The sequence below is a fragment of the Medicago sativa genome, chromosome 1, assembly GCF_051527215.1.
Source record: "Medicago sativa cultivar Bolivia chromosome 1, Bolivia_mono, whole genome shotgun sequence".
NCBI classification, from domain to species: Eukaryota; Viridiplantae; Streptophyta; class Magnoliopsida; order Fabales; family Fabaceae; genus Medicago; species Medicago sativa.
Window position 1 is genome coordinate 61,675,366 of NC_140749.1, and position 22,166 is coordinate 61,697,531.

General features: G+C 33.9%; 2 protein-coding genes and 1 pseudogene across 3 annotated transcripts; 1 reads left to right on the plus strand and 2 right to left on the minus strand.

The window, feature by feature from the left end:
* Positions 1-2,235, plus strand: LOC146956098 (uncharacterized). The gene is made up of 2 exons (XM_085726663.1): positions 1-161; positions 739-2,235. Exon 2 carries the CDS (start codon positions 739-741, stop codon positions 2,053-2,055), a length of 1,317 nt encoding a protein of 438 aa, XP_085582789.1. The 5' UTR covers positions 1-161; the 3' UTR covers positions 2,056-2,235.
* A 5,046-nt stretch (positions 2,236-7,281) lies between these two features.
* On the minus strand, positions 7,282-13,310 carry LOC146956099 (uncharacterized). The gene is made up of 8 exons (XM_085726671.1): positions 12,950-13,310; positions 12,708-12,866; positions 11,818-12,087; positions 9,681-9,715; positions 9,493-9,579; positions 9,190-9,343; positions 8,411-9,063; positions 7,282-8,172 (listed from the first exon to the last, which is right to left on the minus strand). Exons 1-8 carry the CDS (start codon positions 13,239-13,241, stop codon positions 7,720-7,722), a joined length of 2,103 nt encoding a protein of 700 aa, XP_085582797.1. The 5' UTR covers positions 13,242-13,310; the 3' UTR covers positions 7,282-7,719.
* Positions 13,311-16,333: 3,023 nt separating this feature from the next.
* Positions 16,334-20,805, minus strand: LOC146956100 (uncharacterized; annotated as a pseudogene). Its single transcript, XR_015019096.1, has 8 exons — positions 20,559-20,805; positions 17,595-18,011; positions 17,304-17,514; positions 17,056-17,220; positions 16,922-16,962; positions 16,768-16,837; positions 16,595-16,686; positions 16,334-16,494 (listed from the first exon to the last, which is right to left on the minus strand). The product of XR_015019096.1 is annotated as an uncharacterized LOC146956100 (transcript).
* Between the last annotated feature and the right edge of the window lie 1,361 nt (positions 20,806-22,166).

Consider the following 22,166-nt stretch of genomic DNA (forward strand, 5'->3'; position numbering starts at 1 on the left):
ACGGTTTCATTCCTTCATTTTCTCATAACCACACACAAAAACTTCTCTCCCACTCACTAACCCTAGAAATCAAACCCATTCCATTTTGGGTCAATTCAAGTCAAGCATTCATTTTGCATCATCTCATCTTGCATTTGTGTTGCTTCTCTCTGCATTAACAGGTTTGATCTTCTCATCCTTTCCTTGTTTTAAATTTGAGAAAAATCCATATTTTGACATGATTAAATGGTTAGGTTAGGTTAGGGTTAGAGTTTTGATTTGTGAGTAGAGATTGTTCTTCCTTGATTATAGTTTGAAAAGGAACAAGAATCATAACCCACATGCAACAAACATTCTGTTTTGGATCTATGACCCATTTGTAAATTTTTCAATAAAACAGGGGTTTGAATGATTTGTGTGCAATTGTTGTGATTTTGATTCCTTTTCAAGATTCTAGTGTGTTTTAGAGACATAGGATGAACCCTAAGGCTGATAATTGCTGGTTTGTGCTGAGAAATTGCAGGAACAAGAATGTTGAAAATTTGAAAATTGCAGGTACGAAGAAATACGCTAATAGCGAAATCTACGCTAATAGCGAAATTTTTCCAGAAAATTTCGCTATTAGCGTGGCAGGCGCTAATAGCGTAGTTCTTCATACTTGCCCAAATTTTCAAAATTTTTGATGTTTTTAAATGACCAATTTTAGTTTGTGCTAATATTTTCTATGCAATATGTTGGTGTTTCCTGGTTTTGTTGCAGATGGCACCGAAAAATGTTGAAAAAACTACCGGGACCAAACGTCCAAGAGGCAAATCTGCCTCCACCTCAGCCCCACCAGTCAACCCTAACCGTTTTCCCACCTCTGCTCACTCTGCCAGGTTTAAAAAGATGGTTCAGTACAAAACCTGGCATGAGAAAACATTCGACATTCAACCAGGTGGTGAATTCTCTGATTTGCTCCACATTTTCATTGGTCGCAAGTGGACCAAACTCCTTGTTCCCAGTACTGAAATTAACACCGACCTAATCAAGGAGTTCTACTGTAATGCTGTCCCTGATGCCTCCCCAACCACCCTTGCTGATGCTTTCTCTTGGACTTCTTATGTCCGAGGGAAGCAAATCCCATTTGATAGGGATTCCATTAATGATTTCCTTGACAATGTTTTAGACCTTGAGCCTTCACCTGATCCCACTATGCCCACTTTACGTACTTATGCTAGGAGAAATGCTCAGGGGAACTGGAAGTTTGACCAAATTGAGCGGGATATCATGAACAAGGGTAGGTGCCTTGTAAAGAATGATAAGGGAGAGGTTAGACATGCTCTCACAAAGGAGATGACCGCTACGGCCCGCTTAGTATTCCAGTTTCTTGTCCACAATGCCCTTCCTAGAGCCCATACATCCGATGCCCCAAAAGCCGTTCTGCCACTCATCTGGTGCATTATGAAAGGAGTGCATGTTGATATTGCTCGCATCATAGCCAATGAGATGAAAGCTGTGGCTTTGAAGGTTGCCACAGGTGCTAAGAAGGTTGCTTTGTTCTACCCGGGACTTATCATGGGATTGCTGAAGGTCTATGGAGTGCCCATTTCTGGACCCTTTGATGAAGACATTGAGGGGACCATTACTGACACTTCTATCCGTACCTGGGTGAAAGCAGAGAATAGGGCAGCTCAATACCATTTCTCTGATGATGAGGCTGGCCCATCTGAGGGCACTGGTTCTTTTGATTTTTCAGGTTTGCAGACCTTTATGCTGGAGCAGCAGATGCATAACCAGTACGTGAGGGACCAGAATAGCTTCTTAATGGATCAGAATGAGGCAATTTGGAGGAGCAACATGGGCATACACCAGGACCTCTACAATGCTCACATGTATCCGGGAAATGCTGATTACCCGGTAATGACACCTGACCAGTACCAGAGCTATGTTCATTGGCCTGAGGGCAGGCCAAGTCCTTATGTGGGGGTGGCAGATGCTGTGGATGATGAGGCTACTCCGGATGATGATGGAGTTGATGGTGATGATGTGTACCAGGATCTTGACATGGATGATGCTGGAGAGGATGATCAGTGATATCTTGGGTTTTAAGTGATGTTTTTCTTTTTGCTTTCAAACTCTATGTTTTTATTTCATGTTGGAACATTTGTTTATTTGGTTGTATTTTGTACTTTTCAAGCACTGTGGTTTTTAGTGCTTGACTTGTTACTTTGTTACTTTATATTTGGTTTAATAACTTAGCTTTTTGGTTTTTAACTTATGCTTTGAATGAAATTTTTGTTTGCATCTTGCTTGTGTCTCTCAAAAGAAAATTGCTCATGAACAATAAATTTTAAAGTGCTCCATGGAGCCATGTTTGAGCAAAAGCAGGTGAGTGATAATGATATTACTTGTGAGAAAGCGTAAGGCTAAGGTATTGGTTTCCTGTTATTCTAGGTTTTTAATAAGAATTTGAAATTTGTACTTTGCACAAAATATATATCATTTAAGTCTTTTCATAAACATAAATATCTTTGAACCACTTAGTACTTAACATAAATGTGAGGTAGCTTCAATCTGTTGTATATATGCTGGAGACCGATAATCACCGTCTAACTTGTTTTAGTTATGTTAAATCTGATAATTATTTTGAATTGTTTGAAAGCATGGAAAGGATCAAGGCACTTTTTGAATTGAGAGTAACCTACTTGACCACATAAAGCCTACCTGTGAGAAGAGCGAGTATCTGATACCCCAATCTGAGCCTAATGAATCAAGTCCTCAAACATGAACTGTCAATATTCATAAGCACAATGCTTAGTGAATTTGTCTGAAATTTTTCATAAATCCAGTTCATGCTTGTCTTTGAAAGGACTTTGATAATTTTTAATTTGTTGAACCCTTAACCTCTTTGTACTTTGTCCCTTGCCTTAGGATAGGGGAACATTCAATTAGAGTTTTCTTGTATTCAAGTTGGGGAGAAAAGGAGGCATTATATGTCAAGTTTATGGTGAAAGTGTTAACATAACCTGACAACATTGAATCAAAGAAAAAAAAAATTGTACATTTGAAAAAGAAAAGAAAAGAAAAAGATAGAGAAAAATCAAAAATAGAATAAGTTGTCAAGGTTATAAGTTTGATTGTTAATCACCAAAGGTTGTAATTCTTGGTAGGGAAGTATATGGATTTCAAGTTGTGATACAAAAAAATGTTCCTCTTTGATAGGCTTTCTGATCAATTGCCCCACATATGACATTTCTTTTGTAGCCCGGCCAAGTTATAACCCTTGCAAGACCTTTTGATCCATGCTTTTATGCTTTTTGAGACGATATTTGGATGGACACCTAACTTAAATAGGATGTTAGCATGATTGTTGGATGTGTGTTCATTACCTCACTTATTGTTATCATATCATTGTATTTACTTTTAAAGAAGTGTGTTAGGTGTGGTTCATAGATAGATATGTTTATATTTTGAAGTTTATGATGTATAGTTGTGCTTATGACATTTTTCGCATTCTTAGTTTGAATCTAGAGTAGCGGAGGAATTCATGCTTATCCACGCGATCATATTTGAATCACCATTTGTTTATTTTTGTTTTGAATTGTTTGACACCATGTTGAAAACCTTGTCCAAAGCCTTGTTAGTTTCCTTTTCAATTGATTTGTTTGAGGACAAACAAAAAGCCAAGTTGGGGAGAGTTTGATAAGTGTTTAAAAGTGATATATTTCATATAGGAGTTTAGGCATTTTAGTGACTTGTTTTGCAAGATTCTCTATGGAAAACTCCAATTATTGTGTAAATATGTCATTTATGCTTTTGAGCCTTATTCTACCCTTTTTGTGCAGGAAAATACAAGCAAGGATAAAGAAATGTCAAAGTTCAATGTCCTACGCTATTAGCGTGTCCTACGCTATTAGCGTGATGAAGAAATGCCCAAGGTCAGAGAGATACGCCATTAGCGTACCTGGGGCGTAGGATCTGGAGCACTATTGAAGAGTACGCTAATAGCGTATTCTGAGCTATTAGCATACAAGCTCCCGAGAGCTACGCCATAGGCGCACCTGGAGCGTGGCTGTCATGAAGAAACACGCTATTAGCGTGGATTACGCTATAAGCGTAGAAGCTCCAGAGGACCACACTATTAGCGTAGTTGAAGCGTAGAAGCAGGGCAAGGCCAACGTGGCACAAGCCCATTGGCCAGATTATAGGCCGACATACCACGCTATTAGCGTAATCTGCGCTATTAGCGTAGGTGCAAAAACAAAGGCCATTTAAATAGCATTCTTACCTCTCTTTTAGGTCATTCACTATTCCATTGAAACATTTTATACATTTCTAGAGAGAGGTTAGAGCTATTTCATAGAGAGAAACACAAAGCAAGTGATTAAGGAGTAGATTCAACCCTAGATTCATTGAGACATCAAGGATCTTGGCATGGAATCTTCATCTTTCCTTCATTCCTTGCATTAGTTTACATGTCTATGTGTAACTATCACCGTCTTTGTAGTATTGAGGTAACAACCATGCTATTATGTAATCTTTTGATCTTTTAATATATAAGGTTCTAGCTTAATGATTCAATATTGTTGTTATTCTTGCTTTTAATGCTTTCAAAGAGATTCAAGATGATTTGGATACAAACTCTTGAATCTAGAACTAGAATAACAATCTATCTTATGTTATATCACTCTTGACAAGTTTGTAAACCTTTGATAATTACTTTTAATCAAGATTTTAATGCTTTCGGATACTTAATCAGGCTAGACACGGTCGATTAAGTTATCCGATCGACTTTGTTATCGTTTAAGGAATTTGGACACGAATGTTTAAACGCTAACTTGGAAATAACGATGTCGCTTTGGACACGAAGGATGTTGTAGAAATGATTGTAATAATATTGGTTATAAAGCTAGAATCTGTTAATCGATCGAGAGATTGCTGCTGTTATGCTTGCTCGTTATCTTATACCGCAAGCGAAATAGTTCGATACCCTCTCGTTTTTACTTTTGTAATCTATGGATATAGTGTTACAAACAAACAAATTATATCCAAACCCTTAATGTGAACTATTGTGAAAATGCTTATGATTAACGTAACTCCCTGTGGAAACGATCCTATATATACTCACGTGTACATAGTTATATGACATGTAGGAAAAATCTTACATCAGCATTGTATTTAATCTTTAACATTTTAATCAATTAAATGCACAAAATTTTAGAGAATATTTGTTCTTTTGAATTTCTTAACATGTGCCCTAAAGGCACAATTTAACACTACCCTTGAAAAATGATAAGAAACTCCAACCTCCACATAGGGGTAAGGGTTTTGTGACTGAGAAAATGACTAAATGAGAATGTTGAACATTAAAATGGAACAACATACCAATGAGTAATGACAAAACCTATGCTAGTAAGCAATTCAGTTCTGTGGTAGACCAAACACTGCACAAAATATCAGTTTTGAACCGTTTTTTATGGTTAAGATTGGTTTGTGTTATTTTTTTAAGCAGTGTTGTTATACTGTTAGTCAAACCTTGAACTTCAATTGAGCATAAATCATGGGAGATAAGATGCAGTTGAGGAAGTAATTACACGGTCGTTGTTTTTCAAAAGCCGCAATTCGCAACAAACAACATTTTCCTTCTTTTTTCTAATTGATTTGAATCGGAGCAGTACTAACACGAGCAATATAAAATGAAAATTACGTATGAAGTACAGACACTCCTCCGATCAAACGTTCTGGTGTCGGACAACGCATCCGACACCGACAAGACAGTGTCTACATTCGTGCTTCATAAGCAATGTTTCCCAATCATAAGTTTTATTTTGTAGAAATCACATAATTTAGTGAGATGTTTAAAGTTCGAACTGCAACATCTGCATGTATTATGTAATGTCTTTACTACTAATTGAGTTAAGGGGACACCACGGCTCCTTTTAATTAATTTATATATCCCATCAATATAAAACATTTATCGGTCAACGATTACAAGTTCATTTAGATTTTAATGTAGATATGATTAAAGTCGAAACTTTTAGTAATCCAACGATTAAAATTGATTGAAAGTTTAAAAAAAATATTTACACTATCTGTGCCGTGGTATAGTTAGTTTTATATAAAATTCAAAAGATACGCATTTATGAAAATATATGTAGTTATTTAAAAATAATGAAAATAGATGTAGGGAGTTGTTTCAGTAGTAGGCTATATACGCATGTTTTTGGAGAAAGTTGAATTCTGAAAAATTTATTATTGTTGTGGTTGATTGAATTCTTAAGAAGTTAAATTTTTGGATTGTTGTCGGAAAAAATTTAATCACAAAAATTGTGATTATTTGTAATTGTTGTCACAATGACCAAAATAGTGGTTGATTGAATTCTTAAATGTTCACGAAACCAAAATAGTGTAATTAAAAAATAAAATAAATAAATAAAGGAAGAACAATAAGGAGACCAAATGTACATTTAATCCAGCTAATTAATATTCATCACTCAGGGGCGGTTGGTAGTATAAGGAAGAGGTAGCCATGGCTACCCCAAAAATAAATATTTTTTTGAGCGAGTAGGTATATTTTTATATTTAGCTACCCCTAATAATATATATCTGGCTACCCCAAGTTTTATTTTAAGTGAAATAATTTTTTTCATCTTTATTTAACTTCCTGTCGAACTTCAAATTATTTAATCATGCCGTATAGGAACCGGAAGAATAACACCCAAAAGAGATAAATAATAAATAATAACAATCTTTACTTTATTTAACAAATAAAATGATTCAATTGTAGATAGATTGATTCGCCTAGTTTAATTGATAGATATTCGCCTTGTTTTGACACCCCAGTCTCCAGAACGACAACAGAGAGAGCTTTCTCATCAACGAAAAATCTCAGACCAAACAAAGAAACAAAATGAGTGATGATTTTCTTTTAAATAGCTTGGTTATTTACTTTGAAAAAGACATTGCAAGTCAGTTTAACTCAGATGCAATTATGGATGAATTTGAGTCTTTGAAGGGCCGCCGAGTTCAATTTTCATAAATAGCTACTATTAGTTTTTATTTCTATTGTTGTAGCTTTTTTGATACAATCCGCTATTCTACTATGGCCTTTTTTGGTACAATTTGTTGTTGCCGCATTTTTTTGGTATAATTTGTTCATGCTGAATCAAGTATATTTTATGAAAAACATTTTATATAAGTAATAGTTATTGTGATTTTTTTGTTTGCCTACTAGGTTAGATTAGTTTAAAAAAAAAAAAAATCTTTATACGTGGCCACCTCATAAAAATATTGCTAGCTTCGCCGCTGTCACCCAGTTGATTCTTTGTCAAAAATATATCATTCACTTTATTCCAACTTATAAGACTTTTTTTTAAAGAAAAAATATGATTATTTCAAATGTGTGCTACTTTACAAAAAATAAAATGCATACTACTGGTCTATGTGGGACGACTGAGTTTGTTAATCCTAGGTTCTTCAAAATGTTTACTGATTCTATAGAAGTAATAGAAGCCATCTATACTGCCCAGTGTTATGGACATCAAATGACCTTGATTCACACAAAAAAGGACCTCCTTGTGCAACTTACATATCAGAATTGGCTGGGGAAATAAGTCGAGTAAATGAAGTAAGGACCAAGGACCCTTCAAGATTTCCTCTCACCTAGGAGAATCATTAATCACCTTATGAGTTAGCATTTGACAACACCATCCTGTTATATTTATCAGGCTAAGAGAAAGAAACATGATCACCATTGTGCTATGTTTGTCTCTTCAAATTTATATCCATAAGTTCAACTTGTCTGCTCAAACAATCAACTTGATAATCATACTGAGAATTTCCCTGTGTAAAGCCAAGATTTAGATCTTGTACACCTCTAATGTGCCCTTCGACCATGGTGCTATTAGCATCCAAGTTACCTACACCAGCTTTAAGATGCATTTGGTTTTGAACTTCCATGGGTGCAACAGCAGAGCTTTCGACACACGGCAAAGCCATAGAAGTCTTAACATCTGATGATTCATTAAGAGGAACTGGATGCAAATCTTGCTGGTTAATGAACTCTTTGTTTTCAGTTGGTATGATTGATCTTGGTGATTGTAGCTTTCCAAGCCTTGCTTTGTTTTGTGCTTCAGAAGGAATGACCCTTCCTTGTGGTGCAACAGTGTGTGGTTGCATCCTCTCACATGGACTGCGGATTGACGATTTCCCCTACATAACATAATTATACAGATTGAGATGTAATAGAGATGAAGAAAGCAATGAGGGAAAAAACACCATGTCCAGAAACATTTATTCCACTCTTGCAAAACCAATACATTGCTTTTAACTTTTAAGCTAGGTGGCTTAATTAAAATTTAGCCATACAAAGATTGATAACATGTCCATGAACATTATACAGACAAAATCAGTTCCTGAGTCTATTTAACACAAATAAAACAACACTCACCCTGTCAAAGAAGCCAATCTTGGGTGATGGCTGTCGGAGGCCTAAGGGTTTCTTGGGAGAGGGGGTAAGAACCATTCCTTTAGCAGTAGCCATTACACACTGACCGATGGATCCAGCATTCCTACTCTCCTTCCCTTCTAAGCATGAACCACTTTGAGATTTTTGAGAATTTGAAACAGGTGTAGCACCTTTCTTTGGTATGTGCATTCTACTAGAGCTACTGTGAAAGGTAGTCCTTGAACTTTTAGACCTAAATTTAGTCATAGAAGTTGATGATGATGACTCTGAAGACCAATCACTAATAGAGTTTGCGGGCGAAACACTAGAAGAGAACTTGGTGACAGAAACCAAGCCTGAAAGACTAGAATTGCTAGACCCAATTTTATCTCTTGAAGCAATTCTTGGTGGTGTTCTGACAACTGAGCAAGAAGAGGGTGACTTTTTTGTTCCAGCATCAACTTTTCTTTTTAAGGAATTCAATGGTGATTTGCTAATATTACTGGATAGGTTGCAGCTGGAAGATGGGGAAATTGTTGATTTTGTTTTTGTAGCAACTGATAGACCTAATGGGGATTTGGATGATGTGATGGGTTGACGTCCATTAACTTGAGAACCCTTAATGACAGTTGTGTTCATCACAGAATTGACCTTACCTGAAAAAGGCCAAATAAAATTAAAAGTGAACAACAGTTGAGAACAATGCCAAATTGACCATCACAGAATTTGATAATATAACAAAAGAAGAGGAAAAAAGAATCATGCTTAAAGCAAATTCTAACCACAATTGTTTTTATTTGCCTTGTCCTTTTCGCTTTTGACATGAAGATCACCAAGGGAACTTCTATTGGATGATATTGTTGAACTTGGACTAGACTTTCCTAGTGTCTTTCGTTGCTTTGAAAGACATGGCTCTTCCCTTCTAGCAACAGGTTTCTTTGATAAAAGAAAAAAAACATAGAATGACAGATATGAAGCGACTGAAATTCAATTTCTTGATCTATATGATGTCTCCCATGAAAATGCATTAGCTATCATAAGTAAAGAAGCACAAGTTCTTTTGAAAGTTTTCTTTATTTGCTTACCCGTGAAAGGTGAGGAGAAATAGGATTCTTCTTTGTCAACTTCCCTGTGCCTTGCATGCTTGCACTTGGACTCTTGGAATTTGGGGCCTTCATCCAAAATCCAGATTTATTACAGCTATTTTTCAATTACTCCAAACTCCTATGACAAAAAAAAAATCTAGTCTATAACTATTAACTAAATCATTTACCTTCTTACAAGAAGCCATGCCAACCTCTTTCGAAGCTGAAAGGAGCAGCTGGAAAAACTTAATACGGCTAATGTAGGATAAATCAATGTATTAGAATATATGCAGAATAAATTAAACAAGATTCAACCTACTAGCTCTGAACTCATCAGAAAGTGACAGGGCAAGATAAAAGATAATAAAATCATTTCATATCCCTGCAACTAGAAGTCCTAAACCAATTTCGAACTATAGTGATAATAATGAAATCACTGTCAGCTCTGTGTGAAGATAGAAGTAGAAGCAATGCTCTAAAATAGTGGCTATAGAGGCACTATAGCGCTACATAGTAGCAGAATTTGAACACAATGCTATTGCTCTGCAATACACTATTTAGTACATAACATTATCAAATAACGGCTATAACGACGGTATAACACTATTGTGCAGCGGAATTTGAATGAAAATCTATTTTTGCGATCCGCGATTGACAAAACTGAGTAGCAGCTTCCTTGACTTGCATCATTCAGTTTGAGTTTAGTGATATTTTATTTTACAGGGAAATCAGTAAGTTACAAGATGAACGATAATATGGTCTCTGGAGGAAAATGACAACACTATATGTATCTGCTTTCGTGTGAGTGGCTATTGTAATTCTCTATTTTTTGTTGCTGAGAAGGGAAGGTATCAACAACAATGAAGGAATATGATAAAATACTTGTGCTTCTTCTGACAGTAGCCATTAGCTAGTGATGATGAGGCAACCAAACTGCCAAAACATAAAGCACACACAAGATTCACCTTGGAGAAAAAATCTACTAAAATCAACCTATTTAGCATGTCAAACGCTTTATTTATCTTCACAGTTCAAAACTTGGACTGTTGGACATATAAACATAAATAAACAGATTGCAAGGATGCCACCCAATGCCAACTAACTACCAAGTTCAAGGTGCAGACAAAGACTTACAGCCACCAGTTTGGAAACTAGATGGAACATTTCTGTCTGCCCTTGCCAAATCGGACATCCTGCCAAAGTTTTGAATCGAAGCTCTTACATCCTAAAACAAATCATCCTCTAGACTCTCTTGGGTCAAGCTATTGTTGCTTTTAAAGGTAGAGATAGACTTGCATGACTCGACATCCTCTTGTATCGCCGGTAATGGTGATGCATGCTTATCACCCTTCTCAACACCTTCCTTGAACTGCTATTGCCTCCCACGCAAATGCATTAGCAATCATCAGTACTGAAACACAAGTTCTCTTGAAATTTCTCTTTAGCTGCTTACCCATGAAAGGTGTGGAGAAATAGGAATCTTCTTTGTCAACTTCCCTGTGCCATTCATGCCTGCACTTGGATTCTTAGAACTTGGGGCCTTCATCCAAAACTCATAGTCATTACAGGTATTTTTCAATTACTCCAAACTTCTATGACAAAAAATCTGGTCTGTAACTAATCCACTTACCTTCTTACAAGAAGTCATGCCAACCTCTTTCAAAGCTGAAAGGAGTAGCTGGAAAAACTTAATATGACTAATGTAAGATAAGTCTATGCATTATAATATAGGCAGAGTACATTAAATAAAATTCAACCTAGTAGCTTTGAACTCATCAGAAAGTAAGAAGCTTCCTTGGCTTGCTTCATTGTGTTCAAGTTGGGACATATTTTCTTTTACATGGCAACTGGTAAGTTATAAAAAGATGAGCTACTGATAATACAGTCTCTCGCGAATAGCAGAAAATATCAGGTTGTTAAAAGTCTGCTACGCAACAGTGCTATAGCGCAACTATAGTGGAACAATTGTAGTTTTTCCAAATTCTGCTACACCATAGTGGTATAGTAGGATAGCAGCAAAAGGAACTGATACTTATGATAAATGTATGTGTTTCTTTTGACATTAGCCATTATTAGCCAGTGGAGATTGAGGCAGCCAAACGGCCAAAGCATAGATCACACAAGATTCTCCATTGAGAAAAAAATCTACTAAAACCAATCTATCTAACTCTGTAAACTCATGCTTCATTTATCATCACAATTCAAAACTTGGACATTCATCATCACAGTTCAAAACTTGGGACATTCAAACAGAAGTAAACAGATTGCAAGGATGCCAACCAATACAAACTAACTACAAAGTTCAAGGTGCAGTGAAAGACTTACAGTCACCAATTTGGAACCTAGATGGAACATTTCTGTTTGCTCTTGCCAAATCGGACATCCTGCCGAAGTTCTGAATCGAAGCTCTTACATCCTTAAACAAATCATCATCCTCTAGACTCTCCTGAGTCAAGCTATTGCTGCTTTTCAAGGTAGAGATAGACTCACATGACCCGGAAACATCCTCTTGAATCACCGGTAATGATGATGTGTGCTTATCACCCTTCTCAACATTCTCAATCATACAACTCAACTCGTCAGGATCCAAAACACCTGAACATGCATGTCTCTTACAGTGAATCACACTCAACAAAAAAATAGTAGTAATGGCAATAACAACAATGATATCATTAATCAATATAACAATAATAATGAGTAAATCATGAATTTGCCCCTGAAATGGTAGAGGGGTCAAGCATTTACACCACTAGAATTTGCCAATAGGCAAAAAAAAACCCAATTTTGAATTATTTCAAGCAATTTAGTTATGCTAACTTGAATTATAGCACTTACTAGTAAATTAGTCCATGAATTATACCACTTACTCGCAAATTAGTCCATGAATTGAATCACTTGCCGTCAAACTAGTCGTTACAAGTTAGACGTCATTTAAAATCAGGGTCTTTTCTTGTCTATTCCCAAATTTCAGCGGAGTAAATGCACCACCCCTATAATTTCAGGGGGCGAATTCTTGATTTACTCCAATAATAACAAGGGCTAAATATGTTTTTATTCCCTATAAAATTTACATTTTTTTTTTCTTCCTTTTCACTAAAAATTACAGAATTGCACATTTCTAGTCCTCTGTCTTGTAATTTGCAACAAAATTTGAGATAATTATCAGACTAAAATTGTTTAACCCTAATAATAATAATAATTAGTAATTAAATTACCAGGACTTGTGAAAAAAGCAGTATCCCAAGCAATACTCTGGCGCAAATTAAACTTGTTGTTTTCATCAATCTCCTTTGGTTGAGGTTCCCGTTCCCACTCTTTGAATTTGGTAGCAGCATCATCGAATTCGTCTCTCGAATTTGAAGTGGAAAACAACTCTAATGAAACAAGAACAAATGAAGCGTAAGAAGAAAATGAAATTTGGAATATGTATAAAGAAATTCGGAAAAAGAAAAGAAACCTGATGAGTGATGGTGGAAGGGGTTGGCGATGAGAGAATCGTCGGCGGAAGAAACGTCGATGAGACTCATGCGTCGATCGTCGTTTGTGAAAGAATCGTCGTCGTCGTTTTGAGAGATTGTCATTGTCGTTTCGCTGTGAAAAGAAAAAGAAAGAAGAAAGGAGAAGTGCGGTTTCGCTATTGCTTGAATATTTGTAACTGACTGAGATGAGATAATATGTGAGAGTGAGACTACACTCACCCTCGCGCCAAAAGAATTTTGGATTGGAATTTCAAAAGAATTTTGGGTCATAAGAAATGTTTCATCATGTTAATCAAGGCTTTTAGATTAATGTAATAGCGAGTCTTCATTTTAGTTCCCAAGAAAAATTTGGAGACACATTTGGTAATTAAACAAGGGTAATGTTAACCATTGCCCTTGGGACACATGTTAAGAATTCAACTAATAGAAATTATGTATCGGAAATTGTATTCATTTATTGCTCAAAATGTTTAATATAATCTTTTTTCAATAAATTCTTACCATTAATGGAATGACATTAATGCTTAACAATGTGCCCTAAGGGCACAAGTTAAAATGACCCTTAAAAAAATACTCCCTCCGTTTCAAAATGAGTGTCGTTTTAGGTGTTTACACACATATTAAGAAATGCAATGATTAAAAGAAAGAGAATGATTATTTTACCAAATTATCCTTATTAACTATTGGTTAGTTTTAAAAGTAATACTTTGGAAGTAGTGTGCAGAGTATTAATTGGAGGGTACAATTGAAAAGAAAAAGTTATTATTGCATTGGAAACTAAAAGCGACATTCATTTTGAAACAAATTTTTTTGGCTAAAGCGACACTCATTTTGAAACAGAGGAAATGTATAAGCTTTGAGAAAAAAATAAGTAGTATGAAAGATTGTTGTTTGGTGTGTAAATGGTCAACAAACTCTCCATAAAAGTTATCAAATGTTAAATTTAAACGCTCTTGAGTTCTTTGATGTGTTTAAATTATTTTGGTTTGTTTGATGTGTGTTTAAATGAGATAATAGAAATTCTAGAATTTTAAATTTTTTAAATGTTTCATTTAATTTCCCTTAATTTATAAATACTTTTGTTTGATAGATGATTAAAATGCTTCGTTATAAAAAAAAATTGTGTTTGGATAGTTTGACCAAATAAAATATAGCTTAGGTGAGTTATTTTTATAAATTTCAAAAGTTGAGATAAAAATATAAATTTCAAATGAATTGGTTCAAAGTAAAAAAAAAAAAAAAAAGAATTGGTTCAAAATGAAAATTTTAAAACACTCGATAAAATTAGATATTTCAGAAAAGTTGTTCGACCAATCCGTATAAATTGGAAAATAAATAGACAATTTAAAACATATAAAGATTTTGTCAAAGAATAAAAACATATAATGACCGATATGCATGATCTTAAAAATTAGTAATTAGAGACTTTTTTGCATGTTACCTTTTGGTTTTTAGGGGAAGGAAAGCTAGTAATCTAGAGTTCATCCAAAATGTAACTAAAGTATGACAAAAAAAATATTTTTATGATGAATTCAATTCATATTCCCTCAAACAATTCATTCTAAAAGAAGCTTATTAAACACTAGAGTACAATTACTTTTAACACTCTTAGATTGATAATATGGTCTCGAACGATTCATATTTTATTTTATTTTATTTTATTATCCAACATTAATTCACCAACGACGACTCAAAAGTTCCTTTTAAGCTGATAAGCGCATTGCAAATGAAAAAATAGATAGAACATAGATTTACTCGGTTACTCCCTTTATACGATTTCATCCAAGTCAACTTGAATTATAGAATCAGATACAAACCAAAAAACAAATTTAGTTTACAACAATTATATGTTTACATCCATTAATCATTTATGCCCATTTAACACTTAATTTTCTTTTCTTTTCTTTTTTTAACAAAAAAAAAACACTTAATTTTCTTTTTATCTCTTTTTTTATCACATCACTAACTTATCACACATCTATTTTGTCACTCTCTCCTATCTCTTTTGTGTATACAAATCATTTTCTTTTAGTTTATATCTTTGAAAAACCGCTTCACATTGATAGACAATTTTTTTTTTTGTCAAATTTAGAGACTTCATTCACACTTTAAAGTGTGGATAAATGAAAAAATTTAAAGTTCGAGTTTGACCTCTGCTAATAATGTAACTGATAGCTACCAGCCAAGCTTTACTTACGGGATAACTTCATTTGCACCTATATGATCCATTTTTTATTTTTCCAAATCGAAACTTTGCATTTGTTTATAGAAAATTTTATATCTGCATGTTATCGTTTTATTTATTTTAAATTTTATATATATATATATATATATATATATATATATCACTAGTAAAAAAACCCTTTTTAAGTCGCTTAAAAAGAGCTTTTTAAGTCGGGCGCGTGTCCGACCTAATAGCTCCCGTCATAAGAAGTTTTTGCTTTGCAAGTCGGATTTAGCAACCGTCTTAAGGCATCATTTTAAGTCGGTTAAAAAGGACTTTTTAAGTCGGGTACGTGTCCGACCTAATAGCTCCTGTCATAAGAAGTTTCTGCTTTGTAAGGCTTTGTTTGCGAGTTTGGAGGGGAAGGAAAGGAAAGGCTTTGAGGGGTGCAAAATATGAAGAAAAATAGAGAAATCTTACAAATTTTTTAAAAGAGTAGTTTTTTAGAGAATGATAAATTAATGCATATGATTACTTTATTTTTAATTTTAAAAATATTATAACAACCTAAATTAAATTTGAAGAATTCTTATTAACCCTCCAAAACCCCCCAAAACCCTCCTCCAATACAATTTTTTAGTTCCTCCAAATGAGGAGGGTTTTGTATAATGAAGAAAAGTTAACCCCCTAAAGCCCTCCTCTCCCATTTTCCTCTATTTCTTCCACATGCTCATTCCTTTTTTCCCAAGCCTTCCCCTCCCTTCCCCTCCAAACTCGCAAACAAAGCCTAAGTCGGATTTAGCAACCGTCTTAAGGCATCACTTTTTAAGTCGATTATCTGGGAACCGACTTACAAAGTTCAATTTTTTTTTCCATATACAACCTTTTTTTTTTCTTGCAACCATTTCTTTTTCTCCACTGCATACATGCAGAAAATCTTTTTTTTTTTTTACAGAATACATGCAAAATATCTGATGTCGTTAACTTGTAGTAATAGAAAGATATATTGAAAAGCAAACCATAACCAAATTCCACATGTACTAATTAAATAAAATAAAACCATAGAACTATAATGTCATGCGTAAATAGTCACTGCACTGGCAGACTAAAGTACATGTTAGGACCAAAATGCAAATAGTACAAAAAACTAAAAACAGGGCTAACACTAAGCTAAAACCCCAACTGCTAAAAAAAAACCGGTGTCACACAAAAGCTTACTCCCCACCTGCTCCAAAAATCATTCTCACACTAAGATGACTCCTCATTTGCTTCGATAAGTTCCAGAATCAAATTTGCTTTGATAAGTTCTTGAACATTTTTAACTTCATCCTTTTGGAATGAAGTTGAATCCGCAAATATCTGAATAAATAAATGATGACATAATATTAGTTTATCATACAAACATGTAAAAATCAAATTAATTAATTTATAATAGTTGTTAAAAAAATCCTATACGTACTTGCATCCATGAATCCACAATGCCACCGGATACAATTCTCAACATACGTAGCATGACAAAGTATCCGCTCTCACAACCGATTGTCTTCGACTCTGAAATTCAATATGATCAAATGTGACCCTTTAGTCGGTAAATACTATTAAAAAATGATAGATGAAGCAGTAACAACTTACGGTGGGATAAAACCATAATACTTTATCATGCTTTCTCACCAGTTGTAGCTTATTATAACCTTCCAAAGCTCTACAATAATTAATACTTAATCATTACTACTTATATCATTAAACATATCACAGTTCATGTACAATAAATAAATTGAATACTTACAAATCAACAATGGCTGATATTTTTTTATCTGCCAGTGATGACTACAAGGGCAATAAACAATTAAATTATTATTTGTAAAATTAAAATCTCTATATTACAAGTGATTAGATATAAAGAGAGAGAAAAAAAATTACTTGTTAAAGTAAGGAGCTAGGCACAAATCCTTTTTATTATGGTCCATCGTGTTTCGAATGTAGGTTTGAACACTAACTTGCTCATTTTGACTAAGAGTATAATATGGATCAAGGAATCCGTACATGCCACTTTTGCCCAATTCAACACAACGACGGTGTAGATACCTAAGATAGTTAAACAAAATTACATTATAAAATAAAATTAAGTAATTGAATGACCATTAAATTTACAAACAAAATATACTTACGTCAGCCACACTTGCAAAATAGTAAGTGTAATTCTTTTTTACCCAAACACAAGTCCATGATACCATCCCTTGGTAGCTCAATATCAATCCCACTATGTTCAGCCTTAAACTTCAAAACTTGTTCCATATACATTGCCTTCACTATCAATTTTTGACAAATAGGTTCCGACTTTTTTTGTGGAACATCAACTTTCGTAGGTATATCAACATCCTAAACCATTATAATAAAACACTACACTAGTTTAAACAGTATCAAGTGTAAATAGTGATAGACATAAATATAATAAATACCATATTAGCAATAACTCGCAAAAGTATTTTCGGCCATTTAATGAAAGTGTTGACTGCCTCAGCAATTGTTGTCACCTCATCAGTGGGCACAGGTACTTGAGCCTTTGCATCTATCACCTTGAAAACAACCACTCTAACCATATCATTAGTTAGCACCTGATTGTGTATAGTGGACCCAAGGTTTTACACATTAGCATGTGCCCACATTACTGCTTCCATCAATATACAATTCACACTCTTCTGGGATATCCATATCCTCTTCATCATCCGGTGTCTGTGGAACAATATATCAACTGGCCTTTGTGTTAACATGTTGAGTGGTATTAAGAGAATAAATTGGGAAACTTTGATTTTGTTGAGAGTTAAGAGACTGCAGCACGTCCTGTGTAATCTTCTTAGTCAAAGGTAACCACTTGTCTGCACTACAATGACATCAACCGTCACCATTACATTATAGTAATATTGGAAATGAACTTAAGTTAGTAGACAATTTTAGTTGATTTACATCCAACTTTAAATGTCTTCTTATTTAAAGTCTCTTGAGCATGAACCTAATATTTTGCTAACAGAACTCTAAGTCTCTAAGGGAAAGGAGACCAATGTGTCTTAAACAAATACAGCAAGCACCATTGGCTACAAAAATTTCAAGCAAGCAACGAAATTCCGGTGTCAAACAAAGAACAGGTCAACTCAACAATGAAGTATCAGGGATAACATAACTAGAAAATCACAAAGCAATACTTGTTTCTTCATATTAAGCCAAAAGGAAAAATAACTTGACGTTAACCAGGGAATTTATTCACTCTGCTCTATAATTTTCTTTTGACACAACCACTCTCTATACACTAAGCCAACTTAAACTTGTAACTATTGTTCAAAAACCAACTATTTGAAAAAGAGTAAGTGAACATTATGGTTATCGAAATTCTATAGGCAGGTAGGCTACAATCTGTAAAGAACATGATAAAATAGCTGCAAAGAGCCAATTTATAACACACACTATAGGTAGGTAGGCTGCAATCTGAGCATTAAGGTCAAATTTTGAGTTTCTTTTTTTATTAGGACATTGGCAGAAATGGACATTGAGTCCACACCTATTGATACAAAAGGTTTTCAAACACTTACTCAACTGGTACACCTTCAACCATTGATTCCACACCTATTTATATATATGATAAATATAAATAATGAAAAATGTTGGAAAGACAAGGTGCTGTAACAAAATATGTTGCCTAAATTGTAACGTAGTATAGTACAAAAGTAGTACTCAGAGAGGAAAAAAACTGAAGTAAAAGGCTTTCATGATTCTGGTTCCTATATAAAAAGAAGAAACAAAGCATAGACATGTGCATTAAGTGTTTTTCTGTTTCAACAAAAATGTCATTCTTTGATATAATATTAATATACTCAATATAAGACAAATAGTTTAATCATAATAATATATTAACTAAAAATGTTTTGACTATAGGATAGTATTATATTTCCTAGGTTATTACATAAGTGTCACAACGTTATGATTGACACATATGTCATGTTATTCCAAATGTCATAACTACTCCTATTTTATTTTTATGAGAGGTAGCTACTCTATAGTTGTAGGTTGAAACTAAGATTACAAACTTTATGATTAGAATGACATTTTAATATATACTTCGGCTATCTTTTCAAACTTTAATAGCCTAAAAAATAGTAAGAGATTGAGATAAAAAGGCTCAGCACTAACAACCCTTAATATATATTTTTTGTAACCTTCTGCTGATCCCTATTATGAGAGCCAAATTCATCAGAATTGATTGAATTGGCTGAAGGAATAACTAAATTGATTGATGATTTTCAAATTCATAAACTTTGATTGATGATTTTCAAATTCATAAACTAATTTTACCTTCATATACTTGGCGGAATAGACCATCTAATAGTTTCGATAGCTATAATCATAATTCACTCATTTGTTAAGTGCAGGTATAAGACTATGAATGTCTCTTACACCTAACAGACCCCCCAAATCAATAGCCCATTGGATGAGTGTAGATAATGTAGAAGCCCATTTTATGTGCTACAGAAACTCAATTGATATGTCATATAAGTGCAACTCAGTCGATAAAAGGCTACGAGGACATTTGATATGTTGGGGTGCGGATTCGAACCCGCAATGTGTGAACTTCGCCACTAGGTTCTTAAACAAAACAAAACAAAAAACAATTTAACTGCTATATAGAACAGAGTGGCAGTAAGCGTAAACTAGTGAGAACTCTTGCTCGTACTGACATTAATACCATAGCAACCAAAAAAAATTAGTGAATGTTTTTGGAGGCCTAAAGTAATAACTTCAGCATATGCTTTCTCATAGGAACTTAAGTATGAATGATTCTAAAAAATGAGTTCACACTTGTGCATTGTTTTGTAAATCAATATCAGTAGTAAATTTTTTACCTTTCTTCCTACCTAGTAGAGTAACCGACCAAATACAGCTAAACAAAAAATATAGTAACTATTTGAGAATCCATTTACCCTTTCTTTGTTCTATAATTATGTTTAGAGTCGTTAAGGCTAAAGTGACTTTGATCTAAACATTATTCAACAAATCAATGCCCTCATCTCCAAAGTCTAATATCATAGACACACATTACACAATTAGTATTTCCCAGTTCATGACATTGCGTACATAGTGCATGTTTCTATCCGTCCTAGAACATGAATCCATACACATTCGGTGAACCCTGTGAATCAATATCAGTAGTAAATTTTATACCTTTCCTTGTTCAAATAAAACGCATACATCCATGGTTATTATCCAGAAAAGTGTTTTCACTTTTCTTAATCCCAAACTTAATAGAAATCAAAACCATCAAACCCTAGAATTATCAATTTCATCAAATCAATTCAAGGGCATAACAATTTCAAGTAAACCCTAATACCCAAATGATAGAACAAATTCGGAATGAATAAAAACAATAAAAATACCTTTGTGGGGGAGAAAGGGAGCGAGTAACAACAGTGGAGGTTCGATGACAGTTGCGATTGGCGGACGTACGATATTTGTGAGGGAGAGTGACAACAGCGAGTGAGTAAGGCAGCGAGTGACAGCAGTGGAGGTTCTGGAGATGAGGGAGGAATCGAGATTAGTAAACCGCTGAGGGTGTGAGAAAGTTCCATCGATATTCAGAGGGAGAAAGAAAAGTATCGTTGAAAGAAAAGGCTTGAGAAAGTTCACAGAGAGAAAGTGAGAAAGGCTTTTATGTAACTACCAATTTAATTAGAGTAAAAAAAAAAACTACCAATTTAATTTAATTAATTAATTAATTAATAAAAGAGGGAAATTTTTATTTTGACAAAAAAAGGGAAAATTCTTAGGTCGGGTGGTCAACCGACCGACTTAAGTAAATGACTTCTTAAGTCAATTGGTCAACCTAACGACTTAAGGAATTAATAACAAATATTTTCTTTTCATCATTTTATCAACCTTAAGTCGGATAACCTTATAAAAGACTTAAGAAGGTTTGAAAAAATTGCGGAACTACCACCGCGTCACTTCTTAAGACGGGTGGCAGAGCGAACCGACTTAAGCACGAATCTAAAAAGTATTTTTTGTACTAGTTTATATATACACACACACGTATAAACTAATAATCACAATACAATTTTTTGTAAAAAAACAAAAAACAAGCACAATACAATTTTTTGTAAAAAAAAAAATCACAATACAAAGAGTGTTACAATTAAAAAGATACACAAGTCAATGCGTATCATTATACACCCACAAAAATATTATATTATTTTTACTTCTTATAAAAATATCCCTTATAACGTCAAAAAAAAAAATCCCTTATTTGTATAACTCATAGTATATAATAAGATGCTACTCAAGCCAAATCATTTAGAGTATATTTAAGTTGTCTTTGTTTATAGTAAATTAATTCCATGTAATTTAGCTTTGACTTAAGTTGTCTATGTTTATTTTAACAAGGTTACATGTTGCTTTTAGTTAATTGATTGTCAGCATGAAAATCACGAGCTGGAAGTTTATTTAAGTTTGCTCTAAACAATGATATTCCCTCCGTCCCATAATACTTGACACAGTTGATCTTATTACGCATGTCAATGCATAACTTTGATCTTAAATATCTTGAATAATATATTAGAAAAATTATGAAAATTTGATATTTTGAAAATACTCGTCGAGACGAATCTAACGACATCTTATATAATATTATTTATCGTTGTATATTGGTAGAAAAATACGGTCAAAGTAAGTTAGATCAAAATTGCATATTTTCAAATGAGGTGAGGTGGGACGGAGGGAGTATAAATCATACTGCGATCTCTTTTGTCGTGGAGCGGTGGCATCACATGAGTTATAAAAAACGAAGCTTCACAGGAGATGCATTTTGCAACATTCTCATTTTTAACTTTTATCTGAACATTCAAAGTAAAAAGTTATTTGATTTAATACAAAAACATACTATTAAAATAAATCAACAATTTAATTACTAAACTATATTTTGTATATTTCATTAATAACTAATACTCATTATTATTAATTAAAAGAGTAGACCATCAATATCAATGTTT

What these genes read in the sequence shown, in the direction of transcription:
- LOC146956098 (XM_085726663.1), top strand. Translation starts at nt 739, where the DNA reads ATGGCACCGAAAAATGTTGAAAAAACTACCGGGACCAAACGTCCAAGA.
- LOC146956099 (XM_085726671.1), bottom strand. Translation starts at nt 13,241, where the DNA reads ATGACCCAAAATTCTTTTGAAATTCCAATCCAAAATTCTTTTGGCGCG. An exon ending in TGCTTTTTTCACAAGTCCTG is followed by an intron (nt 12,088 to 12,707) that starts GTAATTTAATTA and finishes ATGCATGTTCAG; the next exon opens with GTGTTTTGGATCCTGACGAG. An exon ending in TTTCTCCTCACCTTTCACGG is followed by an intron (nt 9,344 to 9,492) that starts GTAAGCAAATAA and finishes CTTTTATCAAAG; the next exon opens with AAACCTGTTGCTAGAAGGGA.